This window comes from Sminthopsis crassicaudata, chromosome 2 (genome assembly GCF_048593235.1).
Source record: "Sminthopsis crassicaudata isolate SCR6 chromosome 2, ASM4859323v1, whole genome shotgun sequence".
In the NCBI taxonomy this organism is placed as follows: domain Eukaryota; kingdom Metazoa; phylum Chordata; class Mammalia; order Dasyuromorphia; family Dasyuridae; genus Sminthopsis; species Sminthopsis crassicaudata.
The window spans coordinates 256108442-256134492 of NC_133618.1; the positions used below are offsets into that span (position 1 = coordinate 256108442).

General features: G+C 37.5%; 1 protein-coding gene across 13 annotated transcripts in view; it reads left to right on the forward strand.

Moving 5' to 3' along the window:
- MYT1 (myelin transcription factor 1) overlaps positions 1–26051 on the forward strand; it is a 195430-nt gene that overhangs the window by 102197 nt on the left and 67182 nt on the right. For 9 of the 13 annotated variants that reach the window (XM_074288940.1, XM_074288945.1, XM_074288943.1 and 6 more), the window contains 5 exons: positions 15522–15584; positions 18941–19188; positions 20870–21733; positions 24426–24560; positions 25541–25631. In XM_074288940.1, coding sequence (XP_074145041.1) covers positions 15522–15584; positions 18941–19188; positions 20870–21733; positions 24426–24560; positions 25541–25631 — 1401 coding nt within the window. The remainder of the gene's footprint in view (positions 1–15521; positions 15585–18940; positions 19189–20869; positions 21734–24425; positions 24561–25540; positions 25632–26051) is intronic. The other 4 variants (XM_074288942.1, XM_074288947.1, XM_074288948.1 and 1 more) reach the window with 1 other exon arrangement.

The following is a 26051-nucleotide window of genomic DNA, read 5'->3' on the forward strand; positions in this document are numbered from 1 at the left end:
TCTATATAAAACTGTGTCATTTTTCCTATTCTATCCTTTTCCTCTGAATGACTTTTATTAGGCATTTCTCATAGCAATTGGCAAAATCCCAAACAAGTAATAATTGCATTTTGGATTTATATCTACTCTTTCCCTTCCCGCCAAAGAAACTAAGCATATTCTTTCTGCATCATCTTACCTACTGTTATGATTTATCTGTATTCTTATAGATGTTTGGCAATAGAATTTAAAGTTCTCAAGGGCAAGGAATGTTTTGTTTTTGTTAGTGTCCTCAGTGACTAGGACCATGCCTGATGTGCAGTTATTAAATGCTTATTGAACTTACTAAATGAATTGTCAGATTGAGAAAAAGCACTGAACAACAGAAAGGAACATATAATAAGTAGCAGGACTGGAACTGAAAGTATCTCTTTCAAACAATAATTAGTCAAATTATTGAACACTGTATACACTTGCTTCCCTTTTCTTTTTGAAGAGAGGCAGTATAATATTCAATAGATTGGATTGAGAATCAAGAAGGCGGCAGAGGTTCCAACCATGGCAGCCTTATGCCTGGTTGCCAAGGATCTCTGTCCACTGGAATCCTATTTCCAGTGCCCTTTTATCTCTACCTTCACCTTTTACTAACTAGACTTTAACTTTACTTCCAAACCCAAAATAAACCTTTTTATCAATCTAAAAAAGAAAAAAGAGAGAGAATCAGGAAGGCACCAATTTAAATCCAACTTATAACACCAGCTATTTTTTTAATCTTGAGCAACCTACTTACCTTTCTGAGCCTCTTGGACCCTCAAAGATTAGGGTAAACACAGATTGTAACCTGCATCAGGGAAAAAAGTTCCAATAACAAAATCAAAGATCCTTGATGTATATATCCATACTGTATGATCAAGAGAGGACTGAACATAAATGTTAAATTAATGAATTCAAATAAAACATGCATAAATTAATCTGTCACATTAATGCAGTTACTATGTGCATCATACTTGTCCATACATAGAAGTAAGTCCTCTTAAATTACTATAGTTAACATGAATTTTATATAAACACCAGAAATTTTTCATTTTTGTTAGTTCTATAACTATTTATTTTTAAAAAGTCAATGCTGATAATTTCTTCTGATGCCAAAATTCCACACACATGCTGACATTCACACTCAAAAGATAGCAAAGGTCTTGGACCCAACTTTCCAGCTATAAAAGTTTCTTCTAACCTTCCAATACCACAGCCAAGGCTCAAAGCTCCCTCGGTTGCTTTCTCCTTGTTCCTGAATCCTTTTTATTCCCTTCTGCCAGAAAGACTTTTAAATAGCAATTCTATGGTATTCCTATTGCAATACAGCAAGACTTGAATGAAAGTCCTGGATACTACAAGGCTCTAGGGAGCAAATAATTTAGGATGCCAGAAGGCAGGCTATGGCTACACTTGTTAGGGAAGAAAATAGAAAAGGGATTGGTGTCAAGCATGGGACAAAAAGAGGCCATAAATAGAATGGGTTCTAGTTCCTCAGCACTGCACAAAATTGGAGAAGTACTCCAAGGTCTGGAAGTGAATTAACATTGTTTTGATTTTCAAAACTAGAAAGAGGATAGTGTTTAAATTTTGTGTCAGTGAACTTGACCTGAATTTCTAATAAAATTCTAGTATTATCAAAAGCACTATATGTGACTTTATAAGTAGGAAAATGGTGAAGCTAATCAGCTTCAGTTGATCAAGAACATGAATCACTACACTAATCTAATTTCCTTTTTAGTTATGGTTCTTAGACTAATAGATTAGGGAATTGTCATAAACATAGCAAAATTGGATTTCAGTAAAGCATTTGACAAAGCCTTTCATCATGTCTTTTTAGACAATAGAAAGAGGTGTGGGGTAGACATTAATAGGTGAATTCAGAACTGGTAGACTGGCTACATATAATGATTAGCATCATTAATGGATGGAGGTAAAAATGGAATGGAAAGTCCCTAGTACAGTGCTCCCAGGGAGCTGTCCTTGGTCCCATAATGTTTAATATTTTTATCTGTGACTTGATAAGCACTGACAGTATGCTTATTAAAACTGTAGATGATACAGAACTGAGAGGGACAGTTAGCACATTGGATATAAGAGTCATGACCCCAAAAGATCTCAAAGGGCTAAAATGATGAGCCAAATTTAGTGCTATGAAAATGTATAATTATAAACGTAGTCTTAGGCCTGTTTAAAAAAAAACAAATTGCAGCAAGTACAAAATAAGATAGATATGGTTAAAAAATCATTCTTATGAAAAAAATTAGGGTTAAGGTATGGCGGACTAAAAATTGAATATGAGGCAAAAATATGTCATCATGGTAAAAAAAAAATGCTATCTTACTTTAATACTTCAATAGATCTCTGAGTTCAGTGGTATGTATAAATTCTTTTACCAATGCATCTCTTAATTCATTCATTCTTCAAATCCATGTCATTCTATATATTTTTTGTCCATAGCCTTCCATAAATCTTCCAGAGAAGGGCAACCTAATGTGCTGGAAAGCTTCCTCTGTATTTGGTGGTGGGAAGAACATTTAATGGAACCTGCCGATCCATTATTCCTTATTTTTGCAACATAACTGATCTCATCAACTTTTCCCTTACTACATATTCTTGATGATGTCTTTTGTATGAAAGTCATCATTGATAAAATGTTGAAACTCGTTTATACCCACAATGCGTTTCCTATCATTCCTTGAATCTCCTATAATTAACAATGGTTTTTCTTGAGTCATGTCTATGAATCACAGACAGCCATGTAATATCAACAGGAGAATAACACTATTAAAAGATAAGCTTTTGTAGCAGTGAACAGCTTGGAACCAGTGAAAATAGTAAGCACGTTCTCAAATATGGTACAGTGTGATCTTCTTTTATTCATTTTTAAACCTAGTTCAGTCTTAGTGTTGGTCCAAAGTATATGTAAAATAACTCAATGACTTAACTGTACAACTGCATGTCACAATCTGAACATTATGTACCCTTCCTTCCTATTTTCATTTTCCCTTGTGAATTAAAAGGTTGCTCTCCTGAGCAAACACTGAGCTTATGAGAAGGCAGCGGTGTCAGACTCAAATAGAAATGGATCCTGGCAGGCTGCATACTGATTTTTAAACTCTCCCACAAATTATCATCGTATATGCCATATTGCATTTTAATATTTTTTATTTACCAATTACATTTTAATCCATTTCAGGCTACACTAATTTGACACCTCTGGTTTCTAGCACTATAGAGCTCAATGAAATCAGTTTGAAACCATCCCCAAATAGAAGAAGCTTTAGAACTTCTCCACTAATAGAGCATCTCTCTTCTATGTGGAATTTGCCCAGGACATCCTTAACATCAGTAATAAACATTTTTGGTGAAAACCCACCCATGAACCCAATGTCCAAAATAAAGAGGATAATAATAATAATAACAATAATAATAATAATTAACATTTATAAAATAATAATAATCAACATTTATATTGAATTTACCATATTCCAGACACTGTGTGAAGTACTTTGCAAATATTAAGTCATTTAATCCTCACTACAACCCTAATATCCCCATTTTATGGATGAGGAAACTAAAACAGAGGTCACTTGCCAAGGATTGCACAGCTAGTAAATAGCTGAGGTGAAATTTGAACTCAAGTCTTCCTGAATTCAAGTCCTGTATTCTATCCACAGTATCCAATATACTCTTTTTTTGGATTATAGAATCATAAAACATAGAGCTGGAGGTGGCCTTAAAGACCATCTAATTCAACCTCTTCATTACATAGATGAAGACACTGAGGTCAAAAGAGTGACTTGTTAAAGATTTAATAAGTAATAGAAAGCAGAATTATAAATCAAATCATGGCCCCACAGGTAAAGTTAATCATTCTTTTACAAAAAGAAAGCAAGTTATTAGTTTTCTATTTCCTTTTGACTTACATAATTATTTTTATATAGCATGTGTTGATGCTACCCTTTAAAGTCAATAACATACATATTTAACCTCATACTCTTAAAAAACAAATCCCATATTTTTCCCTCAATTCTACATTGATCAAGCCTGTTATGGAGAAATCTATTTAGTTCTTAGTACCATATTGTAGAAAGGATATCAACAAACTAGAAGGCATCCAGAAATGGGTAAGCATAATGGTGAGAAGACTGGAATTCATGTCATACAAGGATCAGTTGAAGGAAGTGAGAACATTTAGCTTGAAGAAGAGAAGCGTTGGAGATATTCCATATTGAAAGAAAATTAAACTTATTCTACTTGTCCCCAGAATTAAGAACAGTGAATAGACATTGCATAGAGACTAATTTTAGCTTGATTTAATAAAAAAAAGCCTTTGTAAAAATTAGGGCTGTCCACAAGTTGAATGTGTTCTTTCCATTACTGGAATATCTTGAAGAGGAAGTTGATTGGCCACTTCATAGGAATGTAGTATAAAAGAATCTTGTTCAGTTATGAGTTGGAACAGCTCATCTTGAGCATCTTCACCACAAAAGAAAATTCTTCAATAAATGTTTTTGTATATATGGATCCTTCCTCTATATCTTTGACATTTTGGTGATACCTAGTAGAGCTATGATTGAATTACAAGGAATGCATGGTTAGTTACTTTGGGGTCTAGTTGCAGTTTTTATTGACAAAACATATGCATGGGTAATTTTTCAACATTGACCTTTGCAAAAACTTCTGTTCCAACTTTTTCCCTCCTCCCCTCTACTCCCTTCCCTAGATGACAAGAAGTCCCATACATATTAAACATGTTAAAGTATATGTTAAGTACTATATATATATATATATATATATATATATATATATATATATATATGTGTGTGTGTGTGTGTGTGTGTGTATACATATGCATATACACATTTATAGTTATCTTGTTGCACAAGAAAAATTTGATTTAGAAAGAAAGTAAAAATAACCTGGGAAGAAAAACAAAAATGCAAGCAAACAACAACAAAAAGAATGCAAATGCTATATTGTGGTTTTTGGACCTTTCTTGAGAGGCAATGTAGCTTTGTGGTAAGAGAACTGGCTTTAAAGCTAAGAAAACCTAGTTCAATTCTCATCTCGGATACATGCTGATTCTGTGATAACGAGCAAGTGACATTACTTCAGAATGTTCTAAGCAATTAAGATTATAAATTGCAGAGAAGGGGATGACTTGCATTGGTCAAGCAAGTTTTCTTATCTGTGAGTTCTCTATACCAATAAAATCACAGATCTAGTCTTTGTCCTTAATTATTTAATAACATGAAACACTTTTTATAGTTGTTGATGTCTAGTATTTTTACTGCCTATCCATATAATTTTATCATTTGTTAATTAGGGAATGATTCTTGTCCTTATATATTTGTATTTATTCTCTAAATATCTTACATTTTATAGTTTACTCAATGCAGTGTATTAAAAATGTTTCCCCTGAATAACTATTTCCCTTCTAATTACAACTAAACTAATTTTATATGTACAAAAGTTTCAATTTTATAGAATCAAAATTGTCCATTTTGTCTTTTATTTTTATTTTGTCCCTTTTTCATAGTCACAAAAAAGTCTTTTCTCCTCATGTTTGTTTATATGACCTTTTACCTATAGAACATCTATCCATTTAAAGATTATTTTAATATATAGCAGGAGATGTTTGTATAAACTTCATTTCTGCCAAATTGCTTTTTGGTTCTCCCCAATTTTTTGTCAAAGGGAGTCCTTATGCTAGTAGTTGGTATCCTTGGATTTATAGAATATTTTCTATTATTGCTATGCATTAGAGGTAAGAAAAAACTTACAAAAATATTTTTGGAATGAGCACATATCACTTTACTGAACAATGGTAAGAGTTGATAACAACTACCTGAAATTGGATTGTGTGTGTGTGTGTGTGTGTGTGTGTGTGTGTGTGTGTGTGTGTGTATCCAAGAGTAGTTCCATATGGAGCCTATCAAAAAGTTAAGAAATGGAATGAAGACATGGACTATATATAAACTCAATCAATAATATGTTTCCAAAGAAGCATCAAGTAAATGGGTGTCATTCAAATTTTGCTGTTGAAAAGGAAGGATTTAGAGTAACAATTCAGGAGAAAGTTTGTTGGCTTTTCGAACCTTGTTATCTTTTAGAGACAGATAATAAATCTGCACATTACTAATATAAATTTTAAAGTATTTTTGATAATTCAACCAATAAACTGTACTATATTCTAATCACTATCTCTGACAGAACTGTGATCCACAATTATCTGGATATGATATTTATCAATTAAACTTTGGAACAATGTTTTAAATTGATATTACCATATCAAGTAATCATAATCTTTAAGCTACATAGAATGAAAAGCTCTCAAAAAGTAGGTATAGAAAAGAAAATCAACATAATGTAGAAAACAGGACAATGGGTAAATTATTCCTGTTGTCCTATTTCTGCAATTGTGCTGAAGATGCTTTTAGAGAGCTTACAAAAGATGAGATATATTAACACTTTTATTGTATTTTAAAAGCAATAATTTATTCGTGACTACAGTAGTCTATAGAATATTAACTATAAAAGAATATCAGGATTGCAACTTGTCCAAAGAGGGAAAAGGGAGTAAGCATTTATTAAGCACTGAATATGTGGCAAACACTTTACAAATATTACCTTTAATCTTCACAATAGTTCTGGAAGGTACGTGATATTACTATCTCTATTTTACAATTAATGAAAGTGAGGCAGATAGAGGTTAACTTACTTGCTCAGGATCACACAGCTAACAAAATACCTGGGGCCAGATTCAAATTTAGTTCTTCCTGAGTCCAGGCTCAGTACTCCATCCATTGCACCACCTACCTGCAACAGCACAAGTGGTTTAAAGACCATTTTTATCTAAACTCCACTAAAACAGATTTGAAAGATGAGATGATGATGAACATAGTAATGAATATATGCACATATGTCAATTCATTATGTCCCTTAATGTGCTTTGTACATAATAAACACTTTGAATATCTATTTGAATAGAATTCAATTGAAAAGGATACAAGAATAAGAGGATATGAATGAATAATTTTTAAAACACTTCAAACTATTAATCATCATAGAACTTCACTAAATTACTAATGACAAGAGAACTGCAAATAAAAACAATTCTGAAGTTTTAAATCATAGCTAAAGAATTAGGGGAAAATGACAAATGACAGAAATAGTTAATGTTGGAGGGACTGCAAGAAAGCAAACATAGTAGCATATTCTTGGTGAAGCTGAAATTAACCCAGACATTTTGTAAATCAATTTGAAATTATGCAGAAAATGTCACTAAGTGTCTGCATCTTCTAATTCAGAGATCCCACTGTTAAGGTATACATTCCAAGTAAGTAAAAAATGGAAAGATTCCATATCTATCAAAATATTCACAGTAGTACTTTTGTGGTAGCAAAGAGCTGGAAATTAAATAAATGACTATTGATTGGGGGAATAGCTTCAGAAATTGTGGTATATTAGTGTAACACGCTATGCCTTTAGATATTATTAATATAGAGAATACAGAGAAGTATGGAAAAAACTTAACTGAACTGATATAGATTGAAGAAAGCAGGATCAGGAAAACATCTGTACAATGAATGTAACATTGTAAATAGAAAGAGCAAAACAACATTGCACAGTGTAATTATAATTATAATGGCTAACTTTGACTTTGGAGAAGTGTGTTTCTCCCCTGTTTGCAAAGATGGGGGGTCTGAATGTGAAATGTTGAATATACTGTCGTATTCATTTGATGTTTCCATTAGTTTTGCTGAATTGCCGTTTTCTCTGCTGGTTGTCTGGAGTGGGGAAGGGGAAGGCATATATAGTTGCAAATAAAAGTGATGTTAAAAAAAAGAAAGAAAGAAAGAAAGAAAGAAAGAAAGAAAGAAAGAAAGAAAGAAAGAAAGAAAGAAAGAAAGAAAGAAAGAAAGAAAGAAAGAAAGAAAGAAAGAAAGAAAGAAAGAAAGAAAGAAAGAAAGAAAGAAAGAAAGAAAGAAAGAAAGAAAGAAAGAAAGAAAGAAAGAAAGAAAGAAAGAAAGAAAGAAAGAAATATGGAGGATATAAGAGGGAACCAAGAGAAAAATGGATCATATTACCTCCAGGATCAACTATAAAACCCTCTGTTTATCCTTTAAAGACTTTATTTCCTGTTCTTTTAATCTACTTATTTATTACTTCCTTTTGGCTATTTTATGCTTTTCCTTGAATAAGACACTCTTATCTCCTGATTATGCATTTTCTTTCCTATCCACAACACCCGAAATGCTTTCAGTCCAAATCTCAGCCTCCGGACCTCTCTGTCTTCCTTCAAGTTTTAGCTGAAATCCCACCTTTCTGCAAGAAGCCTTCTTTTCATGCCAGTGCTTTCCCTCTGAGATTACCTCCAATTTATCCTCCATATATCTTGTTTGTACATGGTTGTTTATATGTTATCTCCCCATTAGAATATGAGCTTCTTGAAGGTAGAGATTACTTTTGCCTCCCTCCTTTTTTTTGCATCCCCAGTACTTAACACAATGCCTGATATCTAGTAAGCAGTTTATAAAGATTTGTTGTTGCTGGAGATGGGTACCAAGAAAGTGGGAGAGTCTGTGTTCAAATTTTATGATAGGATTTAGAGTAAGTCAATAACTTTAGATACTAGGAACCTTGCCCAGTGGCAGAGTCTCTGAAAGTGAATCTACTTTCTTAGATTTTAAAAGAGTAAAAGTAAAAAAAAAAAAAAAAAAAAAAAAAAAAAAAAAAAAATCTTACAACATATTTCTTTTATTAAAAAATCTTTAAAAAAAAAAAAAAAACCCTACATAAAACAAAAAAGCAAAGAGTTTTCCAGTATGTTTGGTGGGCCCTTATGATAAAATCAAAACAAACAAACAAACAAACAAAAACAAAAAACATTGGATAAAAATAGGCAGGCACAAAGGAGATATAAACTGCATCGTGGGAGAGTTTCTAAATCTGTGAGATCAACAGATGCACTTAAGTATTTGAATATTTATAAAACAAGAACTGTTATATGTAAAAATAAATGTAACCTGTCACAAATGTCCATATGTAATATAATTAGCATTGAATCTGAAGTGAAATTATCTGAGTTTAAATCCTGACTCACTACTTACATCACCTTGAACAAATGATGTCACTTTTGAGGGACTCAGTTTCCTCAATTGTAAAATAAGGATATAGAGCAAGATGATTTCTAAAGTCCTTTCCGGCTCCAATCCTAGTATCTACTCTGCATCTAGAGTTATTCAATGATAACATAAATGTTGCCAGCAAACTTTAGATCATCATAACTGATGACAAAATTATTGTCACTGATGTCCTATACAATCCCACCTTTTCTTGGCTTTTTACTTAATAATGAAATGGGGCAGAGCTATATGAGTACTTGGATCTTTGGCCTCCACCATTTTTGGCAACTTTTCCCTGATCTCTGAAAGTCTTATATCCATGTTTTTCCTAAAGCACAGTGATTTACTCAAAGTAGTGTAGAAACTAGGGGCAAGGGTAACTGATACTTCATTTTCCTATAAATTCTCCTTTCCTACAAGAAGTTTTCAAATTCTTGAAAGGTATTGCTTGTTAGACAGGATGACGAGAGAGAGGCAAGGAATTATAGAGACTCATTGGAAGGTGCTCTTTCCTTATGTACACCAGTGTATCTGTGAGAGATACAGAACGCATAATGTTATGCACAAAAAGTTTGATTTAAACTTTTGCCTGCTCTGATCAGGACAAATTGCATTTTGTTTTCCTTCTGTTTGTATGTATGTGTACATGTAGGCATTATATAAATATCTAGTGTGGAGATATATAGATACAGATACACATACACACACATACACATACACATAGAAGTATAGATATTCTTCCTTTTTAGAAGAACTTGGTTCTTCTATTAGAAAACATAGATAACTATTATTTTATTAGAGGATATAGATGCTTATATAACTTATAGTGAAAAGGAATTATCTTAAACTATATGCTATATGCTGGACTAGATCATTTTGACTCTTGCTGTGAAACTGATGAATGTTCTTAGAACTCTCTGGAAGCCTCCATAGGCAGCTGTGGTTACTATTTTAAAGCAAAAATATAACCAAGAGAAATCATGTAGGGGAAAGGGATTTTTTGGTTATTAAATCTTCATGAAATGGAAAAAGGGGATATTTTGAGAATTAAATTACATAATAGATTTAGAGGGCTTTTCAAATCTTAAAGCTTTATATAAATGTAAGTTATGTTTAAATGACAAGAGAGAGACAGAGATAGAAAGAGAATGAGATATATAATGAGATAAATTTATGCTTATGTTATCAAACTACATTTCCCCTTAAAGCATAATTGAACTATATTCAGAATCAAATAAGGATTACATTGATTTATAGAATTCTGTTCATCTCCCCTGCTTCTTTAGCACTTTAATTTTGTGGAGAGTTGAAGTCAGGGAGGTGATTTCTGTGCTCAGTCCTTGGCTCTTTCTCATGGCAAAAGGAAGCAATTTGGGGGCAAACTGCAGTAACTGCATCAAAATCATCAGTAACTGATATTAATATTGCACCTTAAAACCAAGTTTGTGTATGCTCTTTTATCTCATCCTCCCAACAATTCTGTGAGGGAAGTACTACAATTATTTTTCTTTACATATTAGGAAACTGTGCCTTGGAAGGTTAAATGACTTGCTCAGAATCACACAACTAAAATGTCCCTCATTTGGGATTTGGATCCAATTCTTCCTGACACCAAGTCAACAACCAAAGTCATTATGCCACAATCCTATTAGGAGCAAAGAATTATCTGGCCACAATCTCTTATCTCTGGACTTATGCTGGAAAACCATACACAGAAGAGAATGGATACATGTGGGCACTTCATTTTCCAAGCCAGATGCTCAGTGCTGGGATCAACTATGAGAAAGCTTCTTATTCAGCTAGCTTTAGGGCCCATTTGCAATGATAGCATTTTGTAAAACTGTGTGCATCCAATAAAGGTTGGGAGTCAATAATGAATGGAGTCCTTGATATTTCATGGTCATGTTTACTTCCTAATTTTATAGGTTCAATTCAGTATTTATATGCTACTGACACTATCCAAGCAATCTAACAACCCAGCCCTTAAAAAACCACAATGCTTTGCCGTGTCATGACTCCATTTAACTTTTGGAGAAGCTAGACTTGCAGAGCATGAGCTAGATGAGACCTGCACGATGGTCAAAGTAGCTGCTTCCAATTTCCCCTTAAAGAAAATGTCTCTTGTCCCAGGGTGCCATTCTAAACTGGTTTAGTTCCCTGAGATTTGGACTTATCCACATTCTATCTGTAATTGCTCTTTGAAACTGGCTTTAGGAAACTCTGGACCTTCCTGATGCCTCTGTTTTATGGCTGAACACATGGGTAATTGAAGCAGGTGACATATTTCAGGGGCAGCATGCAGCGTTCCACAAAGCCATCATTGCAGCTGTCACCTAATTGCCTGATTAACTGGACGATTAATTGACTAATTGGAACCTCGGCATCGCCTGCACTAGAACAAGAAGCTTTTTGTAAAAAGTCTCAAAGCTAGTTCTTGAGAGAATGAAAGAAAGGGAGCAATTTGTAGCATAGTGATTAGAACAGACTGGTGGGGGGGAGGGAAAGGGACAGAGGGAACTTGAGTAAAAATCCTTCCTTCTGTTCTGGATAGAAAAAAACCAGAAACGAAACATGGTGAAGCTGCTGCCAAAATGATAACGAACAACTTAAGTTAGGTGTTACTTCCATCTTATAGAGAAATTTCTTGGGAGTGGTATCAATGCGGAAGGATGTGAAGGAAGACTGGTAAGGGGCTCATCAGAGCACCCCTTGTTTTCCCTGAATAAACACCCCATTTTTGTTCCCAGGCCTTTGCTACCACAAACACTGCCCCACTTCTCTGTGATGCTGTCAGTGAAAGTGTGCCTGGAGCAGTTGAACACAGCAATCTCTTTCAGTCATGCTTACAGCCAATTAAAATGAAATGGGCTTTAAGATTATTTGCACAAAGGGAGGGCATGATGGGGGAGTGCTTTCTTCCACTTAGGCACATTAAAAAGAAGAGACTTGCTGCCTCTGGAGGACCTTGGGAAAACCGGGAGCTGATCAGCAGAGAATTCCTCATACCAGTTCATTCTTCATACAAAAACCTTGCAGAAAAATGAGTAGGTTTGACTCAGTGTCTTCCTGACAAGATAAGTAAAGGTCCTTATAGGCAGATAATCCTTGGACTTGGAATTAAGAAGACCTTCCACAGACACTTTTTAATTGTGTGACCTCAAGCAAGTCATTTTATCTCTGAGCCTCCATTGTTATGATAGAGTACTGGGCCTGAACTCAAGAAGATTCATCTTCATGAGTTCAAATCTGGCCTCAGAAACTTACTAGTGGTGTGATTTTGAGGGGGTCACTTTACCCTGTTTGCCTCAGTTTCCTCATATGTGAAATGATCTGAAAAAGGAAATGGCAAACCACTCCAGTATCTTTGCCAAGAAAATCACAAATGGGGTCAAGAAGTCAGACACTATTGAAATGACTGAACAACAACCAACTTTAAAGACAGGAGATATAAAAGTCAGTTATTAATTCAACTGGAACCATTTGTTAAAGAGTTTTGCAAATTTTAAAGCATCATATCAAGGTCAATTTTTGTTATTTAATTCCATTGGTGCCATCAGACACTCAAGATTTGAGTGCTGAGCTCAGCCACAGCTGTGAGGCACAACTCACTGTAAATTCTAAAGTGTGATATAAGTATCAAATAGCAGTTGCAGTAGAATTGAGATGGCTTGGTATAGGGCAGAGGTGTCAAATGCACTGCCCATGGTCACAAATACTCCTGAGTAAAGCCTAAACCAAACTAAAATGTAATTGGGAAATATTTAACAAAATAAATAAAATGCAATATAACACAATGTTAATATGTGGTTTTCTAGATCAATATGCAGCCTACAGTGATCCTTATGCATGGTTTAGTGGCTCCCTTTTATATCTGAGTTTGACAGCACTAATATAGGGGATATAAGGGTGGCTTATAAGTCAGGAAAACTTGGATTCAAGTCTTTAACACTAATATATTCCAGCTTTGTGACCCTGAGCAAATCACTTCACCAAAAAAGTATTTAGGAAACTCTTTAAGTTTATAAATTACTGAGAAAGGGACAACTCACATTTGCAGGAGTTTTTTTTCATCAGGAGTTCTCTGTACTAATAAAATCACAGCAAGTCCAGGTAAAAAAGTAATAGTAATTATATAATACTAGGTGGTGCAATGTCTAGAGCTCTGGGCTTGAAATGGGGAAGACTTGAGTTCAAATCCAGTGTTAAGATACTTACTAGCTGTGTGACTGTAGGCAAGTCATTTCATCACTGCCTGCTTCAGTTTTTCCAACTGTAAACTGAGCATTATAATAGTATCTCCCTACTAGAGATGTGAGGATCAAATGAGATATATTTGTTTTGCTTTGTTAAGTTTAGGGATGGTGTCTTTTAAAAAGCCTTTAAATTACAAGGGAAACACATCAGCATAGTAGAAACATATTAGATAGATACATAATATCTATATATGAAAACAACATATTTCACTCACAAGACTCTCAGTTATAATGTTCTTCCTTATAAGGCTATTATACTTTAGCTTTAAATTATATTACATTTAATTTCCTCAAGGTGTACTTTTAATTTTAAGTACCAAATTCCTGGCTTTTAATGGCATGTGCTAAAATAGGGCATATTTCACTGCCATCCTGGTGACTATATTTGTTTAAAAAAAATCACCTATGTAGCACAGTACCTGACATGGGTGCTTAATAAATAATTGTTTCCTTCCTTCTTTCTATATCCTAAAACATACAAAATCCAAATGCTTTACATGAAAAAATGTGAGTGTTGGCCATATTTAGACTTGAATGCCCGATACACTAGTCCTTAGAGCTTTGTGAAGTCCAGATGACCTTCTTGACTAAGTTTTGCTGACCTTAAGAGAACCAGAGGTCCTAACATTTGTACTTCATCCTTTTCCAATGGGTTAGGCTTCCTGGAACTAACTGACAATTCTTGGAAGCCTTCATTGAGTGTGGCTGCCAGAGAATAGATTTTTGTCCACGAAGTAGCATTCTAATAGAAGAAGCATCATGTCAGGATAAGCTGAATTTCTCCAGGTCAAAACATTTCCTGTGAGAAAGAAGGTGAAGAGCTTTATGCAGTGATTCAATCACAATTTGCCCCTTTTTTGAGGTTAGAGCAGGGCAGATTAACATTAAGAAATACAAACCTCAGATTCTCAACCTAAACTTTCTCCTTCATTCAGTTAACAATTGTGGGAGGCAAAAGATCAGGCAACTAATGGCCAGAATATAACCTTTAACCTCCAGCCTCAGCCGCAAGAAGCCAAATTTATAAGAAAGCTAAGCCCTCAGTCACTGTTGTCCAAGTGCATCTTCAGCAATCTTTTCCATCTGGTCCTAGAAACCAGGAAATAATATGAAGAACTTAAAAGAAGAGGCATTTGTTAGCTTTGCTTCCCTGGTTTAGCTCACTTTTCTGTTCAGTCTCAAGGAACAATTCCCACCTTTTTCTTCTACTAGTTCATTTTCTGGGTTGCAAATGAAACATATGTAGATAGTACTCAGTCTGCATCTGCGAATCTACTAGATATCAATGCCTTACTGCATCTGGGGCAATCCCTGAGACTTAGAAAGTGAATTCTTTAAGTCTGCCTTAGCATGAAATTGAGAAGCCTGGAGTGAACTTTTACTTTCAGTATTTAATACTCTTTGGTTGGAAAGGAAGGAATGTACAGGGCAGAAATTCCGGAGTGGGGCAAGCTACATTCATCCCTGAATTCATAGGATCATTGATCTAAAGTGGAAAGGAACTCAGAGGCCATCAAGTCCAAACCCTTCATTTTCCAGATAAATGGCATCTTTACAATCCTGGGTGATGATGGTAGAAAATTTTACCAGCCTGTGTGCCTTAGGGAGACCCCTTTGCAAAATTCATATATTCCCAGGAGGTACAGACAACATCAAAAGGGGGTGACTGCTATTGACTGAATCTTAAATGTGGTTACAAACCACTGCAAAATTCTGTGTGATGAACAATTTAAAAAGAAGTGGCCGAGTCTATTTCTGCAACTGTAAATATGTATCCATGGGGAAGGGAAGCAAGATACAGTAGATGCCGGGTTTTAAAAGACTTGGTCTTACACATACAGATCTTTAATTAAACATACTCATAAAACTATAATGAACCATTCATTTAATTAAATGGGGTGAGTCATTTCATTAATTTTTAGCAAACTGCAAACAGCCGTTCTACCCTTCTTTCCTAGTTGGAATGCAAAGGGACGAGAACGATTTAAATAAAATTATTTTCCACTATATAGATTTTCCTGGAGGGGGGAGGTTATTCCTTAAATGCAGATTCTTCATTCTAATTAAAACCAAATCTCAAAGTCACCCCCAAGTTTATATTGTTGTTTGTTTCCTTCTCAAGCTGCCCCACACCAGGATGCAATGGTTCAGGGCACATCCGTGGGAAGTATTCAAGGCACAGAAGGTAAGATACCTTTGCTGGGAAGCAAAAGATTTGCAGAGAGGAGAGAAAAGGCCAGATGGTGCTCATCTGGATGTGCCTTTTCTTCCCTGCTGGGTCAGGAAGGAGATACATCTGTAATTGGATTCAAGAATTAACTAAGCTGCTGTAGGCTCTTATGGTATATCCCTGAATCTACTAGCTTCAAGATGCATTCAATGGTTTTAAAAAATTCAACCCTCTGATATCTGCTTTAGAAGTAGCATGGAGAGCTTTGCAGTTCCTGGTATCTGTGACTGATCAGTGTTGCACAAATCTAAACTGATCACAGAAGATTACAGCCATGATTTTATAAAAAAAAAAAATCATAGGATTTGGGCAAAAAGGAAAAAAACCTTAGATATCATCTAGTTCTAATTTTATAGATGAGGAAGGTCACTCAACTAACCAGAGCCAAGGCCCAGTATTCAAACCCACGCCTAGTAATTTCTAATACAAGGCTCTTTCCACAACATAGCCCTAGACAGAATCACATGGGACTTGAGTCCCTTCAAGTTCTTTTGCTTTGGTTTACCAATATCTTTCTTAAAATGTGACAACCAACACTAGAGGCAATAATTCTATATGATTTGACTGGAGGGAGAATTGCGGGATTCCCCATCTCTAGTATACCCTCCACTCATCTACCATGAGGAGAGAATAGGGTTCTCAGATTCTTGATCTTCCACAGACAGGAATTCTCTGCTCCAGAGAGAATGAAGTGCTTCCATAGGCTAAGAATTGTCCACCAAAGAGGATAGTTAATCATCTGCTTTCTCCAGAACTGCTGGACTGGATTCTGGACTGCTCCAGAGGGAGAATTTCTGCTAGAAAGAGAGGATCCTAAGGGAATCCCAGAAAGCTGTGCTGAAAAGATTCTTCTTGACCAATGATTTTTCTAAGGAGACAGTGTACTTCACCATCCTGGGAACTCCTAGGCACCAGCTGGCCAGGCAATTCCCAGAAAGAATATGATCCTAAAGGCAATGCATTTCTATCCACTGTCTCCTGGGATTAAAGGCACCAGGAAAGCCTGTTCCTACTACCTTTTCTTACTTATGTTCAATCTTATTCTTTTGCCCTTTCCAGATGCTTACTTCTACACCTCTTCTCCCAACACCAATAGGGACAAGAAATAATAGAGAAGCTCAATCCATAAGCCATGTGAACCACAGTCTCCAGATTATCATGAGAAAAAATTCACATCTCTTGGAAACAGCAAACTCCCCCTCAGTGTTAGCATCTGCAAAAACCTCAGCTGTTCATCCTGCTCCCAATCTAGCACTCAGTCTGACCAGGTCACAGTTTGCAGGACTACAACTTCTTTTTCTGAACACTATGCTTCTGTTGTTGATGCCCAAGAGTGTACTAGTTTAAAAAATACTAATATCATTGTTAACTCACATAACATTTTTAGATTAGAAAAGTCCCCAGGTCTTCTTCACATTAACTTTTCCTAGCAATATTTTTTTTTCATCTTTACTTGAACAATTGATTTTTTTTTAACTCCAGAAGCAAAAATTACCATTTATCACTATTAGATTTTACCTTATTAGCTTTGAGCCTTTGTTTTAATCTGTTGTGATCTTTCTGGATCTTAATTCTGCCATGCAGTATCTATTTCTCTTGATTTTGTGTAAAACATAATGACTATCATCTATACCATTATCCAAATCACTCCTAAAGTTTAGAACAGAACTGGGCTAGTGAGAGATCACTCCACTAGAGAGGCCCTACCTAGGCTGACATTAATCCATTAAATACAGCTCTTTAACTCTACTCATTCAACTAGGTCCAAACCCTCTTAAATTTATCATCTCTCCATCTTGATCATGAATATATTATATGAGACACTGTGTCAAATGCCTTGCTGGAATTCAAGTACATTATGTCTATGACATCCTAGTGACAGTCTAGTAACTCTGCTAAAGGGAAAAGAAGTGAATATGTCCTAATAAATTCATACTGGTATATAGTGATCACCTTTTCCGTAAAGACCCATAAAACACTCAATTAATTACAATTCTAGAAATTTAATTTGAAGGGCTAAACTTTGGTTTCTTTAGGGAGACAGTGTGGCTCAAAAGAAGGAGGCCTGGACTTAGAATTGGTAGGATCCCAAGTTCATGTCTTACTTACACTTACTAGCTATGTGGAAATGGGAAAGTCACTTAAGTTCCTTGAGCTTTAGTTTTCTAATGTGTAAATGTAACAGGTGGCATTCATATGTGTAGACCTTACCTGATAGAGTTGTTCTGAAACTCAAATGGATTCAGGTGCAGTTATACAAACCTTAAAATCCCTCACAAATGTCACTTATCAGTAATATTACATTTTGCAGGAACATCTGCCCTTATGCAACATTAACCATACTGCAGTATCATGGCCCCTCTCTCACTTTTTATATTTCTAAGAAGCATTGGCTGGGTTGAATTTTCTTTCCACAATTAGAATGAGGTTCATTTTATGAAGGCTTTTCAGATAACCATTGCATTATTCATGTATAGATTCATTCTTTATTCAAGAACCATTTATTAATAACTTAAGATGTGCCAGGTACTATGTCTTAAAAGTACTAAAATGAAAAACTGTTGCCTTCAAGGAGATTATATTCTAATCATCATTTTATGAGGTTATTATTAAAATCACAAAGTTAAGGAGAGTATAAACAATGGAAATAACATAATAGTTAGCATTTATTAGTATTTTCAGGCTTAGAGAGCAAAAGTACTAACTCACTTTATCCTCACAACAATCCTAAAAGGAAGGTAGCATTATTATCCCCACTTTACAGATAAGGAAACTGAGACAGAGATTAAGTGGCTTGTCCAGTGTTGAACAACTAGAAAATGTAGGGAATGCATGGGGAAAGGGGAAAAAGAAAAGGAAAGGGAGGTAGGAAGAGTTTAAAAGAGAGAGAGAGAGAGAGAGAGAGAGAGAGAGAGAGAGAGAGAGAGAGAGAGAGAGAGAGAGAGAGAGAGAGAGAGAGAGAGAGAGAGAGAAGTTTATTTTAACTGGTATTCCTGACAATCATCCTAACCTAACCTGAGGATTGAATAAGGAAATGGTTTTGTAATGTCATAAGTTATCAGGGGTGAAATTCAGAAAAAAGTTGTTCTGTTTGTGAAGATATTTAAATTCTAGAAAGAGTGGTTGAAGGAGCTCATGCAATCAATCCTTTTTCCTTAACCCTGGAAATATTAAAAACAAAGCAAATTCTCATCTGCACGATTTGGCTGTTACAACCTGGGCAACAAAATCGATGTGTTGACCTCCCTAGGTCCCATCTATGTGTAGACTTCCTTGTGCCTCTGCTAAACTGAGTCCTTTCTTCCTTCCAGTTTACAAAGCTGTCCTCTAGCGAAAAAAAGAAAGCTTCAAGACACGGAGGCGGAGCACCTGGTGTCCAAGAGGAAATCTCATCCTCTGAAGCTGGCTCTTGATGAAGGCTACAATGTAGATAGTGATGGCAGTGAGGAGACGGAGGTGAAGGAGGATTCTGTCTCTGATGAATCGGAAGGAACTTTGGAAGAGGAAGAGCCTGAACCCATAGAACAGGAGGAGATTCATAGCCCGGAGCCAGCTGAAGGTGCTTTGTCAACTCTGATTAGAAAGTTTGCCTTTTCACATTTTGAACAAAGGGCATTTAGTGTAGCTGCAGAAGAATTAGAGTCCCTGTGAATCCTGGTGTGGGGGAGGGAGGCAGGGTGTCAGGGGAGGGAGAGGATGTCAAGGGAGTCCCATGTTTGAAGGAGGATGGACACTAGTTTGGCTCAGCCTGCCCAAATCAAGAGCATACACAGCCCCTCTGAAAACAAGAGGTTTCTTGTCCTCAGGAATTCTGGGAGGCTCCCCCAGAAAAGACCAAATAATTGACATGGGAGAGACACCTGCAGTCGTGTGTGCCTTTCAGGATTGCCTGAGCCTCTCCCTTGTAAATGTCCTGTTGGCCTGAGCTCAGCATTAAGAAAAAAAATGTTATGAAAAAGGACATATTACAAAACATAAATTACAGAAGTGATTTAACCAGCAAAAGGATTCACTGCAAGTCCCTTTTAAAAAAAAAATTGTACTTCTTTAATGCATTTAAAATGAGCCAATTTACAAACATTTGATTTAGCCATGACAGAATAAAGTGCATTTTTAATATCTTATTATGAGAAAGAATTATTCCAACATGGCAGTGCTGGCTTCATTTTTTCTTTATACTTGGGCTTATATGAGCCCTGGACTAAAAGAAATTAGCCTAGATTTATAGGAAATTAGACAAAAGAGAGGATTTCCTGTATTCTTTTAGTGAAATTTTCTTTGGTCTCTGGGTCAAGGGTGCAGGAATAAGAAAGGTCTTTGTTGGATGAGAAAATTTGGGAGGTTAAGGGAAAGAGAATGCTATTGAAAGATGGTAAGGGAGAAGTGAGGAGGAAATTTTATAATGAAATCGAATTTAGGAATCTGCAGGCTCTTCAGTTAGTTTGCATAATTACCATTTACTCATTCAACATACATAAATGTGCATTAAATACCAAGTTTATTCAGGAGTACTGTGCTGGGAGTGACTGCTGGGGAGCAAAGAGACACAAAGATAAATAGTATTAACTTTGGTTCTTTAATGGAGTTAGGATTTTACTAGTATGAATTATCCTCACCACTAGTACAGCTCACAGCCTTATCAAGCATTTCATATATATATATATATATATATATATTTCTCATCCAGGTCTTTCATAAATCCTCAGAGGGTCCATTCAGTGCAACAGAACCTTCTTTACCAATATAATATTTGGACTATATGTCTTCTATTTCTCATTCAACAAGTCCCACAAACCTCCTTTTCTAGTCATGAAGGTCTGCCATATTTTTTATTTTTATTTTTTCTTCTTTTACTCAACTTGTGATTTGATTGGGCTAGGGAACTCATAGTTAGGAGCTTTTAGTTTTACCAAAACAAGGCACTTTCTCCATCATCTGTAGTTAGAATTAGTTGTCAGGAGCCTCAGGGGTAAGGCTTGAATCCAGGTCTTACTGATTTAGAAGCCATTAACACAAACTTCTCTATAAATAAGACAGACGAATAAGATAGGAATGTCTGGAGTTCAGGGTCTATTTGGGGGAAGATAATATGTGTGACTAACAAATAAATGCAAATTAAAACAAGAAATGTACAAAGTGCTAACCATCTGTCAGTGGTATTTTTGCTACTATCAGATCAAGATGTACTTAGACCTGGGAAGGAAGGGGAAGTATTCATAGCTAGTCTCTTCTTTGTATAGGAAGGAGCCCTACCAAGTCCCACTACAGACCAATCGCAACCAGTGGTCCAACCGGCCCCTCCAAGGCCAATTATAGCAGCTACCAGGAAATCATTGCCACTTCTCTCTTAAACTTGGGCCAAATTGCAGAAGAAACCTTGGCTATTGAGGGCCAGCTGCCTGAGAGCCAAGGGCAAGCTGCCAAGCCCGGAGCCAACGTAGTTCACCTGGTTCAGGACAGGGCCGGGGAAGAGGTATCCGGGGAAGAGGGAGACAAGGAAATCTTCATCCAGACCGAAGACGCTGAGGAGGTCATTGAGGTCACAGGCGAGAGGCGAGGAGAGTTGTGTCTGGAGTCCCGAGAAGGACTGGCCAGTCAGGACTCCCGCAAAGCCCAGACTGGGGCACAGGCCACGGAAGAGGAAGAGGACGATGAGGAAGAGGACGAAGATGATGATGAAGAAGACGAGGACGAGGAGGAAGAGGAAGAAGAGGAGGAAGAGGACGACGAGGAGGAAGAGAAGCCCCATGAAGTGGTCTGCGAAGAAGTACCCCATGCCTCTCAGGATCCCCCAAAACCTCACTGCCCCAGTCAGCTCAGCCCTCAGCCTGAATATTCGGTCATCGTCGAGGTGCGCTCCGACGGCGACAAGGACGACGATGCACACTCCCAGAAGTCTGCGGTGACCGACGAGTCGGACATGTACGACATGATGACCCGGGGGAACCTGGGTCTCCTGGAACAGGCCATCGCGCTAAAGGCGGAGCAAGTGCGGGTAGTGCGGGAGCCAGGCAGGCTGCCGGCAGAAGCGGGGAAACCACTCCCAGCAGACGGCAAGCCAAGCAGGCCCCTGGACACAGTACGGAAAAATTACTACAGTAAAGGTAAGGCTAGTCCTGCGCCGCTGGGCCCTCCTCCTCCCGCAGCCTGTTAACAGATTCGCCCGGGGGGCCAGTCTCTGCCGGCCTGGATCCAGACCCCTGCCAAAGCGCCACGCCCCCATTGTATGATATCAATCAATCAATAAGTATCCTCAGGCCCACTCTCACTATACTACGAGTTTTAGTCACCTCCTGAACAGTATGCCTGGACACCGTGCCCCCAGGTACGGCTATTGCCTCCTGCTCCCTATCTTTATCCCCATTCCCGGTAGTGGACCCAGTCCCTTCTCTCCACCCTGGTTTCTAGCTCTCCGTGGCTGTTTCCTATACAAGTCCTGTCCCAGCTCCCCGCCCTAGATAAAGCTTCTTTCTAGGCTAACCAGGTGCTAATCCAACCTCTAGGCTGCTTTCCTTACTTAGTTCCCTTTCTCTCAATCCAGATTCCCGCCCTACAGGTAGTTTTTTAAATGTGGAAAAAATGTAAAAGAAAAAAATGTGAATGTTACTTCTCACATGTAAAATGGAATTTAAGCTGCCTTCTTTTCCTGGCATATTGAGTGGGAAGAACTGTAATGTGCTCTCCTGGCAGTTACTATTACTAGTCTGTCCTAGACCCACCAGAGTATCTTTGACCACTGTCCTCTGCAGTGTGAACTCTACCTGGCTTGCCTCCTCTGAGGCCTTCAAAGGTCTCTGGCCACGATTTCTTGAATCTATAGCTTAATAACCGGTAGCGCACTCAAGAACAGCCACGTGTAATCTTAAAAGCCTTTATTATACCTACTCACATAATGCCCTGACTGATGCCCTGACTTGTTGGTTCCCGAGTGAACACCTGGTCAGAAGACCCACGTGTTCACTACTAAAACCCTTACCTCTTTTGGCTATCCATCTTGGCTTGGCCACCCAGGCTAGGGAGCCAGGGTGAAGAGCGCCAGGTTAAAGAGAGCGACTGCTGCCTGCAGTGGGCTTATAAAGGGCCTGTGAGGTCACACACACAGCCAATCAGCGAGAGAGTCACCCATTACGAAGCTATGGCAAAATGGACAGGATCCCACCTACAAGGCAGTCTTAATATCCACAGAAATTACTTCCAGGCCTCAATCTCCCGAGGCACTGTGGTGCTGCCCTTTTAAAGAGCTCTTACAAAGAACCATCTAGAATCCAGTCAAAAATAAAGCTACTGCTGAATGAAAGATAAATGCAGTTTGGTTCCATCCTCAAGAAGGTTCCAAGGTTAACATGCAGTAAGTAGTGATGAGAACTGTTACAGATCCTATCAATCAATATCAGTTGATGGGAAGAAGAATGAGGGCCAGGCAAAGACAGACTCTCTAAAGTATTGGAAGAGAAAAAAACATCAAGTCCTTTGTAAACCTTAGAGCTATGCAAATGTTAGCAGTTATTGGAAAGAAATTTTGAATATTGTCACCAGAGGGCCTAAACCTCCTCCTAAATGCCTCTAGTGTTTTAAAATTTCATCCTGCCAATTAAACAAAGCTTGGAGAATTAATTTGATTTTTTTTTTTTTTTTTACAAATTTGACCCAAATGACAGATATAAATAGCTTTGAAAGTTTCAGAGTCCCAAACTTGGAGGGTTGGAAGGTTCAACCCATACCTTCACAAGACAAGTCTTGAGGAAATCCCTAATAAGTGATCCTGTGTGTAGCCTTTGCCTGAAGACTTCTAGTAAGGGAATTCTGTACATAATATTTCCCCTGACCAGTCATTTGACCAGGGAATAGGAAAAATGGAATGGGAGTACTCCACATTCTTAAAAGGACTATCTTCAGTCATCCTGATCAATATCTTGCCACTGGACTCAAATGGCTCCAGAGGAGAAAGTGAAGCTGGTAACTTTGCAGAGCCCTCCCTCAATTAAATCCAATTCACTTGCATGTCATGGTATCACACCGCCCCTCCCCTCCCATGTTATGGTCCTCTTTGGGAATGAGGGACAAGCAACAATAACAAATTTTATCTAAGTCTTCTGGCAAAGATACTTGAGTATCTGCCATTTCTTTCTCCAGATCATTTTACAAATGAGAAATTGAGACAGAGTTAAGTGACTTGCCCAAAGTCATACAGCTACTAAGTGTCTGGGGTTAGATTTGAACTTGGTGCCAGACTTCAGGCCCAGATTCCATCTATTGTATAACCTTGCTGCCCAAACTATCCAGATACCAATCACCCTAGACAGAATTGGAAACCTGAGTTCAAATCTTGGTTCTATTAATCACTGATTTAATGACCTTGAACTGGTCAATTCCACTCTTTTGACTTTAATTTCTACATCTGTAAATAAAGCGGTTAAGCTAGCTGATGTCCAACATCCCAGCTCTACTGGTCTGTAATTGTACCTGGCCCTTTGGCTAGAAATATTTGGATCATTGACTGAATTTTTCAATTTCTATCCAAACGGTTGATGCTAGGAAGAAACAGTTTCCCCTAGTTATCCTGGGATTATTATCACTTCTTTGTTCTGGCTGGACATTTGGTAGTAGAGTTCTAGTCTCAGGAAATCCCTGTGTTTCCTTCCGTGAACTTATCTTCAACTCCCCCTTCTCTGAATAGCAAACTGGTGTTATGTATTGTAACTTTCCTTTTCTTATTCTCCCTCTGTCTGGGATCATCTGTCCATATCTCCTAAGTCAAAGGAAACTCCAGTCTTCCCCCTTTGTATTCCTTCCCAGATGCTTCAAGAGCTGAAAAGCGTGAGATCAAATGCCCCACTCCAGGTTGTGATGGGACTGGTCATGTCACAGGATTGTACCCTCATCATCGGAGTCTGTCTGGCTGCCCCCATAAAGACAGGATTCCTCCAGAGAGTAAGTACCCTTCACAGTCACTGTTCACATTAGACCATGATGTTTGTCCAAACCTCAAAGCTCTCAATGCATTGGTGTCATTAAACAGGGCCAACAGTTCATTTCAGGCCAGGTCTCATTGTGCCTTGGGCTGTCAGATACTTGCCTAGCTCCTCTGATTATCCATAAGCTCCAGATCCAGTGTCATAAGGATTGCCCGAATAAAACATTCCCCATAACCAGTCATTGAACTCACAATTACATGTCAGATGTGCCTGCAGATAGCCAGTGGGTACATGTGGATGGTGTTCTAGAATACAAGCTATAGTCGATCTCTCCCTGAGCCTGAAATAGAACACTCTTGGAACATAAATAACATTCATCATTGGGTGTGTGGGATAATGGGATAATGACCAAATTGGCCTTCTCTGTCATCCCAAAGGTTGCAGGCTTGTATTAAACACAGAACTGCAGGAACTGGGTTTGAGGGATAAGGGGCTAGGGAGATGAGAATGGTCACCATATTAGCTTGAATTAAAAAAAAAACAAAAAGAAAGTCTTGGAAAGCAAATTATTTTCTTCACATTTAACGTTATCGCTGCAGGGGGAAGATTAGAATTATATGAAAAACACAGCGCATCTGAAGGATTAAAAACAATAACACCAGGCACTTGTTTTTTTTCTGCCATAGGAAGGCAGAATTAGAAAGAAGTAGATGGCTCATTTATTCCTACCTTCTGTACAACACACACAGACATGCATCCTCACGCACACGAACACATACACAGACTCTACCTCCGCTATGCTTGATACTTGACCTAAATCTCAGTGTTAGTTTAAGAATGTCTACAACTCTTACTTTCCTATAGATAAACCTTAAATGAATATTTCTTTTTGCTGAAGTCCTAGAATGTGGCTTGTAGAATGATTTAATTACCTGTCTCTTTTTTTTCAACTTTGCCTCACCTCTTCCCTTTTCTCCCTCCCTGTCTCTCCTACAGTCTTGGCCATGCATGAGAATGTGTTGAAATGCCCCACTCCTGGCTGTACAGGGCAAGGTCACGTAAACAGCAACCGGAACACACACAGAAGGTACTTGTCATGCAGCTGATAGGAGGGTGGAGCCACCAACCCACTCAGGGGACTGCAAACCGCTAACAACTGTGTCTAATGCAACAGTAGCCTGTTGGCACATAGCCTGAAAGAGTCAGTCCCTGGGGCTAAAGAAAACCCAGAGTTTTCTCTTTTTTGATTCCTATTCCCTACAAGCCTGGTTATCATATTTGCCAATAACTCTGAGGAAGCTTAGGGAGATACTTACTGGGAAGGGAGATAGAAAAGGACAAGACTGGACAAGGAGTGATATGGGATGGCCAATTGTGATGGAAACTGGGACCAGAAAGTTATTTACAAAACAGAAACTGAGTGGTCTTTTCTTCTTAGTTGAGAGGCAACAGGAAAATTAAGGGGAAAATACTCAAATTAGAGGTTGAAATGTGGATCATATGTAGA